This window comes from Amblyraja radiata, chromosome 27 (assembly GCF_010909765.2).
Source record: "Amblyraja radiata isolate CabotCenter1 chromosome 27, sAmbRad1.1.pri, whole genome shotgun sequence".
Classification (NCBI taxonomy): Eukaryota; Metazoa; Chordata; class Chondrichthyes; order Rajiformes; family Rajidae; genus Amblyraja; species Amblyraja radiata.
In genome coordinates this window covers 21,067,544-21,087,568 of record NC_045982.1, presented here as the reverse complement: position 1 = coordinate 21,087,568, position 20,025 = coordinate 21,067,544, and the positions used below count along the sequence as shown (strand labels likewise).

Below are 20,025 nucleotides of genomic sequence, written 5' to 3'. Positions count from 1 at the left end.
ATCTCCTGCTGAAACCTCACTAAACATTGATTTGAGCAGTATGGGTGACCCCCCAGTTATTACTGCCATGTCAGACTTGGGCAAAATCAAAAATATCACGTGCAGATAGCCAATATTTCACCAATTTGTGTCCTGCAAGTTATTAGAATTGAATAAAATAAGCTAAAATTCTAACCTATTTGCAAACTTCACATTCTGTAATTCTTTGAGCGTTAAAACAGGACCCCAATTAAAGTGTAAGGACCTGGAATAATCTTTGATTGTATTTGGAGACTTTCATGTTGAATGGCTCTTTCTCATCTATTTTGCCCAATGGATGCAGAAAGGTGTATATTGAGAGATGGTAAAAGCATTTTAAGAGTTACTGCATCTATTTTTTCCCCAACAGAGTTTTGAATTGTGTCACTGATTGTGAAAAAAGAACCACAGTCACCCTAAGCGAGATGTATATCTCAACCCCACTCCCACTTTTATATCTTTGGATGGAAGATCATGCGAAATGACCAAGTTTTAGTTTATTGGAGTGAATAGTGTCCAACAATGGTAAATGGGAAAATGAATAAAGGCAAAGATTCAAATTAAGTTTCTTCCCAAAAATGCACATGTCATATTCATGGCAATCCTGACAATTGAATAAGGCAAATGGTGAAAGGGTAATGTTTTTATGTGTTGTGACAGCTAAAGATTAAAACATCTGCTGCTGGGATTTTGGCCTAATTGTCAAACACAAATTGAATCATTAAACAGACTTCTAAAATATCCCAGTTATCTTTGAGTTAATTTGAAACATTATGTTGAATGTTATCCCTTCTCATTGCTTTCAGCTTCAATGTGGAACCGGGCTATGATTTCCTTCATATCTATGATGGATCAGACTCTCTCAGTCCTCTGATTGGGAGCTTCCAAGGCATGCAGCTGCCTGACAGAATAGAGAGCAGCACCAACAACCTCTTCCTGGCCTTTCGGAGCGATGCCTCAGTCAGCATGACGGGATTTGTCCTCGAATATATGGGTAACTAATTTTCTTCCAAGCAGATTATTATGTAAGAAATAATGAAAAAAAAGTGTTGCTTGTACCAAAATCCCGTGGACAATTCAGATGAGGGCAACTTTGCATTAAAAAAAACAAGTATCTGCACTCACCTGAATTCATTATTTCCCTTAAATTATGTGTACATTTAAAAATAATACTAACTGCAAACTCTGGGGTATGAATAGTATGTTAATTACTCTTGAAAGAAAGGAAGTGGTAGAGAATGCTTGTGATATCCACCTGATAAAAGGACTGTGTAGGAGGGAATTGCAGAAGCTGTTTTATACCAAAGATACACACATCGTACTGGAGTAACTCAGCGGGTCAAGCAGCATCTCTGGAGAAAAGAAATAGGCAATGTTTCGGGTCGAAACCCATCTTCAGAGTGACAGTCTGGGGAGAGGGAAACAAGAAGCATGAAAAGGTTCAGAATAAATCAGAGCCGGCACCAATGACCATGGCCTGGTTTCTCTGTGAATGAAGATGGGAAGGTTGTTGTGCCGGTATAGGATGCCAAAGCTTGGTGGACAGGGAGAAAGAAGAACAAACTTAGAATCTAAGAAGGTAAGTGACACAATGATTATTTAGTCTTCACTGAAAACAGATTGTTCTTTGTTCTCTTGGGTGAGGATTGATAATAGACAAAGTCAGGAAATAAATCCTTGCCATTAAACCATTGATCTTTTTCTTAAACTGCTGCAATGGTTTTCAATCAGTTAAGCATTCAACCGATGTAATGTCTCTGATGACATGAGATGGGCAATAGGGAAACAATGCACCAGTGGCATGTTCATTGAACATACAAGAAGCAAGTCTCCTATTTCAATAAGAACGATTCAGAACTGGGAATGGCCCATTAACAACCATTCTGATCCACTTGCTTTGTTTCAAATCGCTGGAGCTTTCATGAATTATATATTTGACTTTCTGATGGTGATGACATTGAGCCAGATCATGATGGACCCGTCCTGAACCTTGCATTTAGCCCTCGTGTGATGCCCGTGATTGTATTTCCCTTTCGAGTTCATGCAGTTCCCAACAAACTGCTGGCCTCACGCCTATGATAATTCTGAGTGTGATTGATGAGGGGCAGCTAGGTCGCTGATGGAAGCAATTGATATTAAGAGGTATTTTGGAGACATTTGAACAACATTTAAACAATTAACACTCTTTTTAAAAATCATTTAACAACGATACATTGAAAACCACATCCAACTTGTGTGTACTCATTTTTTTGAAAATTAAATAAATCTTTTAGTGAAGGGTAGTAAAGCCAATGAAATTATTGTTGCTGTTATACACCACCACTGTTGGAGCACATGATGAGGGGTCAGCTTCACTGTCTTATGGGCCCCTTCAGCTCAATTTGTTACAGATTGTCCTTGGACACAGTGGCCATTTTGGAGATGGAGTGGGAGGTCAGGTCACTAGCAACTGACCTTGTCTGTCCACACTTACATTTCATTGTGCACAGGTTCAAAAATGACCAGCATATTCGAGTTAGCCACAGTAATTTCTGGAGCCCCCGGCTAACTGTCAGTGGGACTAAGCCAATTTAAAGAGAAGTTAACTTGACATAAACACCAAATAATGCCTATGGGATAAAGCAGAGGCCAAACTCAAAGGCAGAGAAGGCAATTGTTATTTAGAATCATTGATCATCTGTCATAGCCGATGCAGGCATCACATCAACCTTGTACCTCCAGCTCATCAACATGATTGCAATGTGTAGACCATTCTGATCAGCTGGTGGTGTCAACAACACCTCAATTTTACAAGTGCCTGCATCATTTAAAGGTACTCATGGTAGTTAAATCACACCAGCATCCCAAAGCTGTGGAATTCTCTGCCTCAGAGGGCCGTGGAGGCAGGTTCTCTGGATGCTTCCAAGAGAGAGCTAGATAGGGCTCTTAAAAATAGCGGAGTCAGGGGATATGGGGAGAAGGCAAGAACGGGGTACTAATTGGGGATGATCAGCCATGATCACATTGAATGGCGGTGCTGGCTTGAAGGGCCGAATGGCCTACTCCTGCACCTATTGTCTATTGTCTATTGTCAAAGAGTAGGTGACTGTAGCAGGTGTCAGAATTCAATGAAGCACAAATTTATCTCAGATGAGGCTCCTCTCTGAAATTTACTTCAGAGATACAACGCGGAAACGGACCCTTCAGTCCGCCAAGTCTGTGCCAACCAATGATCACCCATGCACTTGTTCAATCCGACGCACTTCGGGACAATTACAGAAGAAAATTAACCTACAAGCCTGCACGTCTTGGGAATGTGGGAGGAAACTAGAGCACCTGAAGGAAACCCACACGGTCACGGGGAGAACGTGCAATCTCCGTACCGACAGCACCCATAGTCAGGATCAAACCCGGATCTCTGACGCTGTAATACTGCAGCTCTACCAACGTGTCACTGTGCTGCCCCTTGCTCCATGACTAAATATAGCCACAAACTGAAAAACGCATCCTTCCCTGTGTCCTCTTCCAAGGTCTCATACGGTGTCCTGTTTAGCGTGGTCTTTTCTTCACTCGATGTGTTGTACTGTATTCCAAAGACTTATTCTATCAGTGCACTCAGATTCTCAGTGGCAGAATATGCAAGCCCCATCTGGAGCCCCTCTAAACATGCACGCAAGGTGGACTCTGCATTGAACACTGCCTGCAGGAAAACCACAGGATGCCTGAAGCCGACAAAGGTTGAACATCTGTACAAGCTGGCAAGCATCGACGAACCATCTCAAAGACGTGATCGGGCAGCTGCAGTAGAAAGCTTCAATGCGGACACAGACCCCCATCACCCCTTGCACAATCACCAACATGCCAAGAAATGCCTGAAGAGTCGGAACAGCGTCATGGAACTAGAGCCAACTGAACCAGGCACCAAAACCAAACAATAGATGGCAGCAGGACACCTCCTGCCTTATACTACCTGGAAAGCCCTAAACCGCCTTCGCATTGGTGGGATGTTGCGGACTCAACCTGAAGAAGTGGGGCCTCTCGAACTCTGACAAGTGCAACTGTGGAGAGGTACAGACAATGGCCCACCTACTGACTTGCGACGGAGAGGCATGCACTGCGGGCGATCTCCACAGAGGCACAGATGTGGCACTGGCTGTGGCAAACGAAGGCAGTACGTCGTCTGACACACGAGTGAACACACGAGTGAACAAACACAGATGTGGGAGCAACAGGTATGCGCTGAAGTCTTGCGATGAAAATATAACCGTTGAGTTTCTGTCACACCACACGCTGTTTATTAGATCATTTTTAATGAATGTCCGAAAATTCTTGAGATGCAATTACGCTGACTTCAGTCTGAAGAAGGGTCCCAACCCGAAACGTCACTCATCCATTTTCTCCAGTGATGCTGCCTAACCCGCTAAGTTACACCAGCAATTTGCATCTATCTTCGGTTATATGCCAGCATCTGTAGTTTCTTTCTACACACTGGATTGTATTGGATGTAGCTTCTGTCAGCCTGAGCCCTGGCTGTTCTCTCAGGTGGATATAAAATAGATCACATTGCTGCTTTGAAGAACAGCGGGATGCCATCTTTGGTATCCAGTGCAAATTAATGCTTCAACCAACTTCAATAAAACTAATTATCATTATCGCTTTGCTGTTTTAGTGACTTTGATTTACACAAATTATTTGTCATGTTTCCATGTTATAAAACAAACGGCACTTCAAAAATCACTTCATGGACTGTAAAGACCTTTGGGATATCCTGGGGTTATTTAAAGCTCTAAATAAATGTATCCCTTTCTGTTTTCTTTCTCTGATGTGTAGAGGATGTGGAGTTAGACAAAAGTGGTTGTCACTGCAACGCCAGGGGATGATTCCCAAAAAAGCTCCGAGTTATGCTGTAAATAATTGTCATGCAAATAAAGTGCCACAGTAATGAGTACCATGGGTTCTCCTGAACGACAGCTTCCTGAAGCTAAGGACATCATTCCTAAGGACATCAGTGCAGAAATGAATTTGGGGGCAGATCATGTTTAGAAGCAATGAAACGATTTAGCTGATTTATCATTCTATTCATACTAGCTATGGTCATCTCAACACGTCCCCACTGATGACGCACAAGTAAAAACAACAGCCTTCAATTAAATGGTATCTGTAGTTATATTATTAGCTGCCAGTTATTTACCTTTAAATAAAGAGGGGTGAAGAGGGGTGAAGAGGGGTGAAGAGGGGTGTGGAAGGAATATGAGAGAGGGGTTGAATTGGGGGAAATATGGGCTAGATTATAAGTTTTGAATCAGTTTTGAATCAGCTGCCTTGATGTCATTGTACTGAAGAAGAGTTCCGACCCGAAACCTCACCCATTCTTTGTCTCCAGAGATGCTGACTGGTCTGCTGTGTTACTTCAGCACTTTGTGTCTATCTTCAGTATAAAACAGTATCTGCATTACCTCAGACTCTCAGTCTGAAGAAGGGTCTAGCCTCAAGAAGTCACCTATTCCCTTTCTCCAGAGATGCTGTCTGACCTGCTGTTACTCCAGCTTTTTGTGTCTATATGCAGTTCCTTCCTACACAAGATTGATGTCATTGTATATTGGGTTCCCAATGTTGTATTATAATCTACTTCCAAAAAGATGAGAAATTCTTACTTTTAGAGTGTTTGGCAATGTCATTGCCTTCATACACAAGTAAAATTCAGCAACGTTGAAATTCTGAAGTAAAAGCAGAAAATACTAAAGGCAAGTGACAGGCCTACCCTGGTGACTGGAGAAACAGTAGGTGCACTGTTAATACTTCATACTACTAATCTATTGTTAGAATGATGGAAGGTCAAAACTAAGTATTAACTGACCTGCTGAGCTTTTCCAGCATTTTCTGTTGTAATCGTATCCAGAGGAATTATGTCAGATGCAAGGGTTTCTAGTTTTCTGTACTCAAAATGGTTAATAACAGATAAACAATTTTCAGTAAAATATGATTTGGTGTATTTCACTTCATCCCAATCCTGATCTTAGTCCTTGCCCTCATTGCAGTGGGAGTCTCAGCATGAGGTCATAGACAGGTATAATTTTCTTGCTCTCTGCACACTGTGAGGAAATTAATCTTTATCAAGAATAGATTTCAGGTTGAATGAGACGAGGGGGATGTCTGCAGTTTTAACCTATTAATTAATGTCCAGTTAATGTTTCAGTTATGAGGCATGAATTTCCAGGTAAGAATTCCTTTGCTGTCCTAATTAATTATAGAAGTGGTCAATATTAAATAAAGTTATTGTGCAGAGAATCCCAACAATGAAGGTACCTCCAGCAAAATGGCTGACTTTCCAACCCTCCCTCTGGGTTGGCTCGTTCACCTCAATAGGCCTCATACTCACAAGCAGCATAACTCTGATTTTCATCTCGCACTTTTCCTTTTGCAACAATTCTCTGGTATTATAAGCTGGCTGTGTAACAGGTTGACAATTAGCACCTCAAAGTCTGAAGTCATGAACACAGAGAGCATTTGCATGCTTCCCAATGTAACCTGAAATGTTCTTGCTTTACCAGCAGTAAATGGTTTTGGTTGTTACGTACCAGTCCACCACTGATTTTCTGGCATCTGATGGTCCGGCATCTCCTGTAATCTAGACAAAATTACAAGAGCATTGCTCTTGAAAATCAGAGTTATGCTGCTTGTGAGTATGAGGCCTATTGAGGTGAACTAGCCAACCCAGAGGGAGGGTTGGAAAGTCAGCCATTTTGCGGGAGGTACCTTCATTGGTGGTATTCAGTGCACAATAACTTTATATAATATTGACCACTCCTATAATTAATTAGGACATCAATGGGGCTTATGTCTCCATCCAGAAAGAGTTAATTGTTCACTTCTTTGTTTATTGTTAATTCTTTATTTAAGTTTCTAGCAGTCCATGGTGCTTTAGAGACATGGGAGGGGTATAATTATTGGGGCAGGGGTGTGTTTTTGAAATATTATTATGCAACCTAGTTTGGTCTGGCAAAATGGATAATCCGGCAAGGTTCTGGAACCAAAGGTGCTGGAAAATTGATGGTGTACCTGTGTTACTCAATTGTAATGAATGAGTAAGGAACTCTGAGCAGAGGTAAAGAGGTAAAAAGAATTTCAGCTCAAGTACATATTGCTCTTGATTTGATTTCAGTAATCATGGAAATCACAGCTACTATAAAATTCAATGATAATTTGATTGATGGAACAATTAAACAAAATAACAAGCACGTGGTTCAAAGTTTTACAGACGTCATTCTTAAAGGAATCATTTCCACACTTTGCACTGTTTATTTATTTATTTAATTTGGGGCAGCTCAGTGACGCTTCAGTAGAGTTGCTAAGTAGAGTAGAGACACGGGTTCGATCCTGACTATGAATGCTGTCTATACGGAGTTTGTATATTCTCCCTGTGACCTCGTGAGTTTTCTCCGGCAGCTCTGGTTTCCTCCCGCACTCCAATGACATGCAGGCTTGTAAGTTACTTGGCTTCGGTAAAAAATTGTAAATTGCCCCTAGTGTGTAGAATGGTGCTAGTGTACGGGTGATCCCTGGTCAGCACGGACTCGTTGGGCCGAAGGGCCTGTTTCCACACTGTTTCTCCAAAGTGTAAAATGAAATGAGTGTTAAATTAATGAAAAGCTTCTTCTGACTTGAAACTCCAACATACAGCAACTGCAGGGATGAGGTCTTGGTTTATCTCTGAACACCCCTTGTTTCACATGTAAAATGGATTTGGCATTGAGCAGGTTAACAGCAGAATGTATGCTTGGGAAAATTGAGGTCTTTCGTTCAGCCTCAAATCAAGACAGATGATATTTTAATTCACATTTAAATAAATATGGTTTAAAATCTGCTCAGCTCTCTCCTCAGCTTTTTAGAAACAAAAACTTGGAAGTGAAAAAGAGGATGTTATTTTCTGACCTAGATGTCTAAATTCATATATTGATCGCCCCAGTTTATGAATGTCAAAGTCTTTAAAAACCATGTACGCATGATTGACTTTATGAGAGATTGGTGGGATGGATCGGCTGCTGAAGGTTGCTGTCCTTGACGCAAGTTGGCATTTACCACGTTGAATTCAAGTACATTCTAGTAACCCGTTGAAGTCCATTTTGCAAATCCTGTCCTGAGACATGCTGTCCAGCAAGCAGCTGTGTCCATTTTTTAAACCATCTATTGCATTTAAAACTGCAGGAAGATCTTTTAAAAGAATATAATTATTAGCGTCGGAAACCAGCACCATTGCGTCGCTAATGTTTTCAACGATGATGAATTAGCCCGAGATAGGCTCAGGCTAAATTTGGTAATGTCAGCTTTATTATGAAGAAAGACAAAACCAAACTCTAGTGGCTGTCCCTCTGCGGGTTTAGAAGAGTTTGACCTCGACTCATAGTCGCAGCATGGTCGACATGACGTCCTAGGAGGTCGTTGTTACTCTCCTACATGCTTGAGAGTAGTCCCCGCGTAGTCGAGGCCTCAGCTAGGTCGCGCCGTATTTTTCAACATGCTGAAAAATGCCCGCGAGTAAAAGAGGTCGCCATGGAAAAAATCAATATTTTTTTTACTCGTAGGTTTGGTCGAAGTAGGTCGTAGTAGGTCGGCATATTATTCGTAGGTATTCGAGGGTAGTCGAAGGTAATCGAAGGTAGTCGAAGGTAGTCGTAGACAGTCTTCAGCATAGTTGAAAGGAGGTCGAAGGAGATCGAAGGAGGTCGTCTTCACTCTCCACTATTCGGTGTCCAATTTTCCCGAAGCTAGTCAAAGCTGGTCGAAGCTAGTCTTCAACATAGTCGAAGGAGGTCTTCTACATAGTCGAAGGAGGTCTTCAACATGACACTTTTTCAAAATCTCCTAAACTCGCCAATTAGGTAGCTGCAGTGGAACAGCCCCTTAATGGTGCTTCTCCAGACTGTCTATCTCCACAGGCATCTTCTGACATATGGGAACTCATTTGGTGGCTGCATTTCTGACGCAACTATTTAGGTTATGAACAGTTCTCAAGGTCAGAACCCTGCCATAACCCAGAGAGGACTTGCAGTTCATATGGAGATGCAGCTATCCTTCCCACACACTTAGCTGTAAGCCTCAGTTCCAGAATCACATTAGAACACTTCATGAAATGCAGCTTCCTGATGCCAATGACAATATTTCAGAGTACAATGATGCACCTGTGGGCAGAGCTTTAAAAAAAAAACATTAAATCCATTTAACAGATTCTAGGGTGCTGTTGGAACTATACCCAGTGTTGTTTAGGTCAGAGATACAGTGCAGAAACAGGCCCTTCAACCCAACCGGCAAGTCCGTGCCAACCAATGATCCATGCACACTAACACTATCCTACAAGCTAGAGACAATTTACAATTTTACCAAGCCAATTAGCCTACAAACCTGTACGTCTTTGGAGTGAGGGAGGAAACTGGGGCTCCCGGACAAAACCCACGCAGGTCATGGGGAGTACGTACAGACTCAATACAGACAGCATCCATAGTCGGGTTCTACCCTGGTTTTCTGGCGCAGTAAGGCAGCAACTCTACTGCTGCACCACCTTGCCTTCCTTGTATACTCTTGAATGGTGTGCAGATTCTTGACTGATCACGCTCCCTGCAACCCCTGATTCAATTTCATCTTCCTCAATGACAACTGCAACTTAGATCTCTGGTATATTTTTCAGGTTGAACATTTATTGAGGATTGGGTCTCGTCAGTTTTATCCCAAGTTTTTCTCTCAAACCTCTCACATGCATTTCTTCGGAGCTCCATTGTCAGAAATTCTACAAAGAGACAAATCTATTTCCCAGAATTTCTTTTGCAGATCAACTGAAAAGAAAAGCTGAGAATTGCATCAATCACCCTTTCCAATTTCTATTTATTCTTCTTTATTTAAAAGTTGTTTTTTTCTTTTACTTTACAGAAAGGCAAGAATGACTGACAGTGGAAATTTCTGTCAGCACTTAAATGTTGCAAAATAAAGACAGGAATAATGGGAAATATCCTCAGTGACACATCAGATTTGCATTCCCTGATTCAATTTATTCCTCTTCAATGTCAACAGAAACTCAGATTTTTTGTTTTATTTCAATGTAGAAAATTAATCTAGGTGCCTCACAGCTGAGAAAGTCAGTTGGTGGTGTTCGAGTCAGGGCAGTTGTCCCAATGAGGGTATTGGAGGTGGCATTTTTTTCTACATCTGGAAGTATTAGATGGGGTGGTTTAACCAAAACTGTTCCAGGGAGATGTTTTTTGAGATATGGTTGCTCTAATATCAGTTACGGAGTAGTAAATTAACACACTCAAAGGGCTAGAGTAAGAAGTCTGAAATGAAAAATGAGTAACTCAAGAAGGATGGGGGCATAGACCAGAGACATCAGAACAGAGGACATAGGTTTAAGGTGAAGGGGGAAAGATTTAATAGGAATCTATGGGGTAAGTTTTTCGCACAAAGGGAGGTGGGTGTATGGAATGACTTGCTAGAGGAGATAGTTGGGCCAGGGACTACTGCAACATTTTTAAGAAACATTTAGACAGGACAGGACAGGTTTGGAGGGATTTGAGCCAAACGCGAACAGGTGGAACTGATGTAGATGGGACATGTTGGTCAGTGTGGGCAAATTTGGCTGAAGGGCCCGTTTCCACACTGTATGACTCCATGACATTATAAGTAAGGACAACAAAGTAATTTATGATTTTTTTTTTTCTTACAGAGAACCCCAGAGAATCTTGCTTTGATCCCGGAATGATCAAGAATGGCACAAGGGTTGGAACAGACCTCAAGCTTGGATCTACAGTGACCTTTTACTGTGACAGTGGCTATGAGGCAGTTGGATATTCAACCCTGACCTGCATCATGGGAGAAGATGGGAAGCCTTCCTGGAATAAGCCAGTACCATCTTGTTCAGGTAACAATCATTCACACGGAAAAGGTTAAACCCAGTTGCATTTGACACAATGACTCTTTTCTTTGCAGTAACCTCCATTTCGTTATCACAACAAAAATTCCAATACTTCAATTCTCTTGCCGCTTACTCCTCCCTCCGTATATAATTTACTAATATATTTTCCACGTGCCAAAACATAATTCTTCCAATATCATTAATACAAAGTACGTATGCCTACTATGAAGAAGATCTTCTCCTCTCACCAATCCACGTTCTCCAGGGATGTTGCCTGACACACTGCGTTACTCCATCGTTTTGTGTCTTTCCATCATTAACTGTTAAGTGCCCAGGAAAGTGGGCAGCTCATTTATTCCCCAGCCTTTATAGATATTGCACTGTGCAAATTCATCATACCTAGGCTATTTACTTCATTTGATGTCTTCTCACTGTGTGAATATACCCACCCCCTCTCTCAGTAAATCTGTTGGAACCTTATTGTCAGCTTCACAGAATGTACAAATGTGTACAATGTCATGAGAGGAATAAATCGGGTGGACACACGGAATCTCTTGCCCAGAGTAGGAACATTGAGAACTAAAGGTTTAAGATGAGGGGGGAAAGGTTTAATAGGAACCCGAGACGTAATGTTTTCACACAAAGGAGGGTGGGTGTATTGAACGAGCTGCCGGAGGAGGTAGCTGAGGCAGGTACTATTGCAACGTTTAAGAAAAATGTAGACAGGTACATGGATAGGACAGACTTAGAGGGATATGGGCCAAATGCAGACAGGTGGGTCTAGCATAGATGGGACATTGGTCGGTGTGGGCAAGTTGGGCCGAAGGGCTTGTTTTCATGCTGCATGACCCCAAGATTCTATAATAAACTTGGGTCATAATTTTGTTGCATTAGAAAGGATATAATTTCATGGAACATGAGAGAAAATAATTTGCTCAAGTTTATGGTGTGGTAACCTATTGGATTTTACTGGACAGAGGATGAAATCAGCTCATTACTACTATTTTTGAAGCCAGTTCAGAGATTGTTGCAACACTCCGACCATGCCAAAAACATGATGTTGTAACTGAAGTGATCAGAACACTACTCAACATGTGATGCAAACTCACCTACAGTAGGTCCATACAATTGCCTTAATGCCTGCTCTCCTCTGAAATCAAACCATTTTAGTGGTCGGAGAAACGACTACTGGAGTTTTCAACAGATCTTTATTCAAAAGTTCGATATCCAGTATACAGGTTCTTCAGACACGTCTGCCCACAACGGTGGTCAGCGCTGAACTAATGCGCGCAAGTGAAAAACTGCGCGAAACAAGCAACCCCTCCCGAGTCACGTGACCGCGGCTTCCGAAAGCCGGGTTCGATATATGCGTGCGCTAGCAGGCGCCGTTACACCATCTTGTTATAAAGGTGCCATTTATTACTTGCTGCACCTGGATTTTGTCCTTTAATATTTGTGTTGTAGTACATCCTGATCCCTTTGAACAGCAAAACCACCCATACTCTATTTTGATTTGTTTTATTTGTTTTTTTAGTGATACTTCATTTTCAACAGTTTTTCAACGTATTTTCTTTCACAGCTAATTCAGCCTGGAGGTGTGACTTTGTTGTGCAGGGAGGAACTGCAGATGCTGATTTAAACCAATGATAAACACAAAAAGCTGCTAACTCAGCGGGTCAGATAGCATCTCTGGAGAAAAGGAATAGGTGGCATTTCGGGTCCAATATAAAGGTCATTCTGAAAAGGACCCTTATATTGGAATATATATTGTAAATAAGTGGGGTCCTAGCACCAAGCCTTGCGGCACCTCACTAGTCACTGCCTGCCATTTTGAAAAGGACCATTAATTCCTACTCTTTGCTTCCTGTCTGCCAACCAGTTATCTATCCATGTCAATACCTGACCCCCGATACCTTGTGCTCTAATTTTGCACACTAATCTCTTGTGTGGGACTTTGTAAAAGACTTTTTGAAAGCCCAGGTACACCACATCCACTGGCTCTCCATTATCTATTCTACTTGTTACATCCTCAAAAAAATTCCAGAAGATTAGTCAAGCATGATTTCCCCTTCATAAATTCATGCTGACTTTAACCGATCCTGCCACTGCTATCTAAATACATCATTAACAATCGACCGCACTACCGACGTAAGGCTGGTCTCACATCTTCAGTCTGAAGAAGGGTCTCGACCCGAAACGTCGCCTATTTCCTTCACTCCATAGATGCTGCCTCACCCGCTGAGTTTCTCCAGTATTTTTGTCCACCATATTATGGTCATTGTTGCCCAAGGAGCTTTGCACAACAAGATCACTAACTAATCCTTCCTCATTACACAATATCCAGTCTAGGATTGACTGTCCTCTAGTCGGTTCTTCTACATATTGGTTTAAAAACCATCCCGTATACATTCCAAGAAATTGTCGTCCTCAGCGCTGCTACCAATTTGGTTGGCCCAATCTATATGTAGATTAAAGTCTCTCATGATAACTGCTGTATCTTTGCTATATGCATCCCTAATTTCCTGCTTGATGCTATTCCCAACCTCCCGACTGCTGTTTGGTGGGTTGTGTACTACTCCAACAAGCGTTTTCTGCCCTTGGCTATTTCGCAGTTCTACCCATACCAATTCTGCAGCATCTAAGCTAATGCCTCTCCTTGCTATTGCATTAATCTCCTCTTTAACCAGCAATGCCACACCACCTCCTCTTCCTTTCTGTCTATCCTTCCTGAATATTGAATACCCCTGTATGTTTAGCTCCTGCATGTCCTCCTCCTAACTTCCTGTGTGTATTATTATGAATGCAGTATAACCTTGAAATAAAGAAAACATGTTTAGGTTGAAATTATCATCTATTATACGTCAAATCAGTCCTCAAGTATGACTGACCACTGTTGAAACTCCCTGGGAAACACTTATAGAACAAAATGGATTTCAAGGATTAGATAAGGCAGTGGCCACATTGAACATGGAAATGACAGTTTCGGAACGAACAATAGCAATGTTTCTGGTGATGAGAATTTGTGGCGATGTACTTGAGATGTGGCAGCCCAGGAAACATGGCAATGAGGCAGATTAAGAATGAATGTTCACCAAGTATCACAGGGTGGTCAAATATAAGCATGGTATATATAATACAGCACACAAACACTATCATACACACACTAGGGACAATTTCCAATTTTACCAAGCCAATTAGCCTACAAACATGTCTGCCTTTGGAATGTGGGAGGAAACTGGAGAACCCGGACAAAACCCATGTAGGTTACAGGGAGAACATACAGACAGCACCCATAGTCAGGGTTGAATCCGTATCTATGGTGCTGTAAGACAGCAACTCTATCGCTGTGCAATCATGCTACCCTATATTAAAGAATATTAGAGGATTAAAAAAAAATATTATGCTGTATTAGTGCAATGTATTAGTGCTGTATTAGTGCAAGGTGCAATAGGATGAATCGTGCTAGATAGCAGTTCACACCCTTGGCCTCCTCCATTGCTCGAGTGAGGCCACATACAAAACTGAAAGAACAGTACCTCATATTCCACTTGGGTAGCTTTTAACACAATGGTATGAACATTGAATTCTCTAGTTTAAAGTAATACTCCCCTGCCCACCACTCATAGTGTGCTGCCACCCAAACAGAATCTTCCTTGCCCTGCATCAAACAGAGTGATTGCTGCATTACATTTCTGTAAACCTTTTGCTTTATTTTTCAGCACCCTGTGGAGGCCAATACATTGGATCAGAGGGTGTAATTTTGTCTCCAAACTACCCAAAGAACTACACTGGTGGACAGACTTGTTTATACTCCATTATTGTGTCTAAAGACTATGGTATGGAACACTTGTGATTGAAACAACAGTATATGGCACAATTGACTTCTGATCATTTATGTTGAAATATATTTTTATTTAATACTTCCAGTTCTATGTGATATATGCATGTAGGATATATTTTCAGAACAGAGGTTCTCTTTTTGATGGTTGCTAAGCAAGTATTTACATCCCTTTCCTTCACATGTATCAATTATTAAATTAATTTGTGATTATGAAAGGCTCATCAGTAGCTCAATGATTCATATTCGAATTCTATCAATTATCTATTTCAGACTGCAACATTCGTTTTTTAACCCCTTACAAAGTCACAAGACACTTTTTTAAATTTGATTTTTTGATGGTGGATCTATTTCTAAATCACTCTTGTTTTACAATTGTATGGAGAGGCCTAATTATGTAGTTGGAAATACAACAAAATGATGCTATTTAATTTTCTGTGTTAATTTAATTCATGCCTTTTGAATGTTATTTTTTTGTTTCTTCCCCATGCAGTTGTCTTTGGCCAGTTTACATTTTTTCAAACTGCACTGAATGACGTGGTGGAAGTACATGATGGCCCGACACAACATTCAAGGCTTCTCAGCTCACTCTCTGGCTCCCACACAGGTACTGTAGCGGCAGATTATTCATATCTTTCGAGAAACTAATTCTATAGCCACTAAATGGATGAGAATGGATAAGGGGAATATATTCGATACGCATGCAAACTTCCTCTGAGACCTTCAGAGCTTCTTCACAGAAATAGCTTAAACACACATTCTTTTGATGAATAAATACTTTATTGTTGATGGTAAACAGTAAGATACATCCAAGTTTTTTCCGACTCGTTCCTGCAATCTTCCTTGAATTCCAATTTGCAACTTTAAACATTACAAAACTCCTCGTGTCTCCATAACATTGGCATGGTCGAAGGGTTAACCTTCTCCATTGTCTCTCCAAACTAAACTAAAAACTAAACTTCTGCGCTAGTATCCCAGCTCCAAAACACGCCCAAAAACATGTCACAAATCCCACCCACCATACAACGGGCAGTCTAAAATTTAAAGGCACATGCCATCATCAGTGACATGCAAAACAGGCCAAATGGCCACTAAAGGTACTTCAAAATCATCAGGCTATAGATAGAGCTATTGCCTTACAGCACCAGAGACCAGGGTTTGATCCTGACTACGGGTGCTTGTCTGTACGGAATTTGTACGTTCTCCCCCTGACCTGCGTGGGTTTTCTCTGAGATCCTTCGATTTCCTCCCACACGCCAAAGATGTACAAGTTTGTTAATTCGCTTGGCATAAATGTAAAAGTGTCACTTTTGTGTGTGTAGAGTAGTGCGGGGATCAGTGGTCGGCGCGGACTTGGTGGGCCAAAGGGCCTGTTTCCGCACTGAATCTCTAAACTAAACTAAACTAAAAAAAAACTACAAACCAAATGTTTCTTGGTGATCTGTTGCAACCTATCCTACATCACACTGTTTGACGAGTTTAACATGGTTTATAAAGTAATCAGGCACCAAACTGTGATGTGACCAGCAGAGTGAAATGTTTACAAATGTTTATTGGGAGAGTATCAATGCAGTATGAGTGGCAAGGATAATTTTAATTTAAGTTAGTTTAGAGATGCATCTGGGGAACAGGCCCTTCGACCCACTGAGTCTGCGCTGACTAGTGATCCCCACTATCATACACACACTAGGGACAATTTCCAATTTTACTAAGCCAATTAACCTACAAACCTGTACTTCCCTGGAATGTGGGAGGAAACTGGAGATCTCGGAGAAAACCCACGCAGGTTACAGGGAGAACGTACAAACGCCATACAGACAGCACCCATAGTCAGGATTGAACACAGATCTCTGGTGCTGTAAGACAGCAACTCTATCGCTGTGCCACCATGCAGCCCTATATTAAACAATATGTTAGAGGATATTTTTTTAATATTATGCAGTAATAGTGCAATGTGAATGCAAATAATACGATGAATTCTGCTGACAGCTAGACAACAGTTCACGCCCTTGGCCTCCACCATTGCCCGTGAGGCCACATACAAAACTGAAAGACCAGTACCTCATATTCCACGGGTAGCTTTCAACCCAATGGTATGAACATTGAATTCTCTAGTTTCAAGCAATAATCCCCTGTCCACCTCTCTTTCCCCTGCTTCCACCCACCCTGATGCACACACGTTTCTCCCACCACCCCAGTCACTCTTCTTCTTCTCCCTCCTCCATATGTTCATCTCACATTCCCATGTCTATCTATAAGGGAAAAGTATATATCCCTTAAAATCCCACCTCTCCCCTGGCCCCTTCCACACATATTCTTATTGCTTCACATTTCATTTCTCCCTTTCCGGCATTCTTTTGTCTCCTTTTCACCCCTTGTCACTTATTTCACCCTCTGCAAATAATAATAATAATAATAAATTTTATTTAATGGGCGCCTTTCAGACATCTCAAGGACACCTTACATAGTAATGGGAATAAAAACATATAATCGGAATAGAACAGGTAAAAAATACATCACAGAGACACAAATTAAAAACAGAATTCAATCCAAAAACAGAAAATCAAAAACACAGTGTGAAGAGAGAGCAGCGGCAGCCAAAGCGCGCCAGCGTCCACTCTCTCTTCACGGCAGCCATCTTGGACACAGACCTACAGGACTACAATTAGACAAAAAAATCATCCCCCCACAGTGGGTAGCACTGTGGAGGAAGGCACAATGTCCAGTCCCCACCCCATGTTCACCCCAAAGTCAGGCCTATTGAGGCCACCGCAATTGCCTATACGGAGGCCCGATGTCCCTGGCCATTCTCACCGGGTGGTCTTGCCCCGGCGTCGGGAGAGTCCTTTCGGCGGCTGGGCCACCTGGAACGGCCGCTTCCTGGTTGGAGCCCGCGGCTGCCGAAGCCGACAAGGCCGCGCCAGTTTGGAGCTCCCAGGCTCCCGATGAAAAAGTCGGCGCCGCCTCTCCGCACTGCCGCCTCTCCGCACGCCGCCTTTCCGCTCCGCAGACCCGCAGCCCGGAGATGTTGCTCTCGGCGGTCCAGCTCGCCGGAGCTCCAGCGCGTCGCTCCAGCGCGGCGACCCAGGCAAGGTGTCGCCCGCTCCACTCCGCTCCGCTCCAGCGCTCCAACACTGTGCCGCCGCCGAGGCCGAGGTGCTGGGCGGTCCCCGCCACGAAACGGCGCTCCAAGCCCGCAGGTAGGCCACGAGGACGGGTCGACGGGCAGCCCGGAGAAAAGGCTGCCACACCGACCAGGTAGGGACCTAGAAATAAAGTTACACCTACCCCCCCACATTAAAAGACCATATCCCCTACAAACAAAAAAACAGGACTCACTAAAAACTAAAAAAACTAAAAAAACGAATTTAAAACGGACGGCTGCTGGCTAGCAGCCGTTCACCAAGATGGCTCCTCCTACATATGAGCAAACATCTTCTCACTTGCCAGGCTTTGCCCCATCCTAACCTCTCTCTTCTGGTCTGTGCAACGATGTGGACAGGGGGAATGTGTCAAACATCATGAACGGTGTTCTTATCCAGTCAAGTAAAAACATGCTCTCTGAAATACGTCAATTTATAATGGACAATCTAGTTATGGAACATGCAACAGCACAGAAACAGGCCCTTCAGCATTTGATGTTGTAGGACTAAAGGGCCTGTCCCACTTGGGCGTCATTTGCGCGTCACGCAGATGGCACGCGAAGATTTTGTACATCCCAAAATCCTTGGGCGCCGCGCGCGACCGCGCTTCACTGCCTACGTCACCACGCACCATCCGCGCGTAATCCGCACCATGCGCAAATCACGTGCGCATCACGACGCTCGCGTTGTGGGTCGTGACGCATAAATGATGTCGCGTAAATGACGCACAAATGATGCCCTAGTGGGACAGGCACTTAAAACTGCACATTTGCCCGTGTATAGTTCATATCCTTCCATTTCCTGTCGGTTCATGTGTCTGTTTATCTGTGGATATTTATTTAAATATACAGCAGTACAGGACCTCTGAGTCGGTTGAAGGTCTATCTAAATTGGATTCTCGTGCTGCTGATAAAACGTATCATGAAATTGTATTAAAGGGCAATGTAAACATGCCTTAAATAACACCACAAATCGTGAATACAAAGTTGAAGTTGTTTAGATTGGTTATCAGAATACTGGGACTGTGCTACAGAATCCACTGGTGGACATTTTTCTGTGTTATTAACTTGAGAATTACATCGGCACAATTGGAACAACTTAATAAGAATCTATATCCCCCGTGTCTGGTCCTCCAGAGGCACATTATGTTAATCATCACGTATCAACAGGAAAGATTAAAGTAATTGGAGTGAATTGACTCTGATGTACTTGAACATGCAATGTATAACAATAACTTGGCTTGCAGAAACGAACAGAGTTGAGTGGGCACAAGTGTTACACATTACACATGCATTTCTTGGAAGGATCCATGAGCGGGAAAGGTGCTTCATGCTCCACTGCTCTGAATTGAATTTGATACATATCTGACTGCAGAACTAAAGTATGCAAACGTCCTGAGATATTTCTTATTCCAGAGCCAAATGCTGCTGATCATGAATGTTAATAGCGTGGTAGCTGAAGCCGGAGCCCAGCCACACTGTGGGCTTGTTCAAACCTCTGATGACATTGCATGACTTCTGTAGCAGGAATTGTGATATGACTTTTTAAATCCACTGCCTGGAAACAAATCTTGCTGAAGCATACATTCCAAGTCTAACCTGCAGCACAGACAAAGCTGGCATACAATATCAAGCAGCTATTAAAAAAAACATAGTGCAAGCCTGCTACTTGAAGGAATTGTATTAGTTCAAATGGAACATGCATTCCAAGAACAACAGATGTCATTGACTCCATCAGGATATCCAATAGTTCTAAAGTTAACAAGTCCATGAATCAAACGCTATCTCCTCTGTGAGTATGAATTTTGATCAGAGGTTTCTTTTTTTATGAATGTTGTAGATTTCTGAAGCTGGCATACCTTTACATTTTCTGTCTGCAGTGTCACAGCCTGCAGAGCTGCATGCTCTTGAAACACCCCCATAAACCTGACACAAAGGAGCCTCAGCTTTAATCTGAACTCAAGATTTGAACATCTTAACTTAATATCTGAATCCTCAATCAAAAAATCATAGGTTAATGCTGTCAGTTAAAGGATTCATACTGTCTCTTAGGAAGTCCCTGGGCTTATCTCATGTAGATGTGTGGGAGCCAATTTTAAAATTAATAATTTAGCTGAGATTCTGGTGGTTATTTTTCCACTACATGCA

The 20,025-nt window shown here is 42.3% G+C and overlaps 1 protein-coding gene across 1 annotated transcript in view; it reads left to right on the top strand.

Annotated features, from left to right (window-relative positions):
• The window catches only part of csmd2 (CUB and Sushi multiple domains 2), a 573,225-nt gene that overhangs the window by 309,188 nt on the left and 244,012 nt on the right, over window positions 1-20,025 (top strand). Inside the window, 4 exon segments of the mRNA XM_033045391.1 lie at window positions 825-1,012; window positions 10,709-10,903; window positions 14,617-14,733; window positions 15,229-15,342. Of these exon segments, the coding sequence (XP_032901282.1) occupies window positions 825-1,012; window positions 10,709-10,903; window positions 14,617-14,733; window positions 15,229-15,342 (614 nt within the window).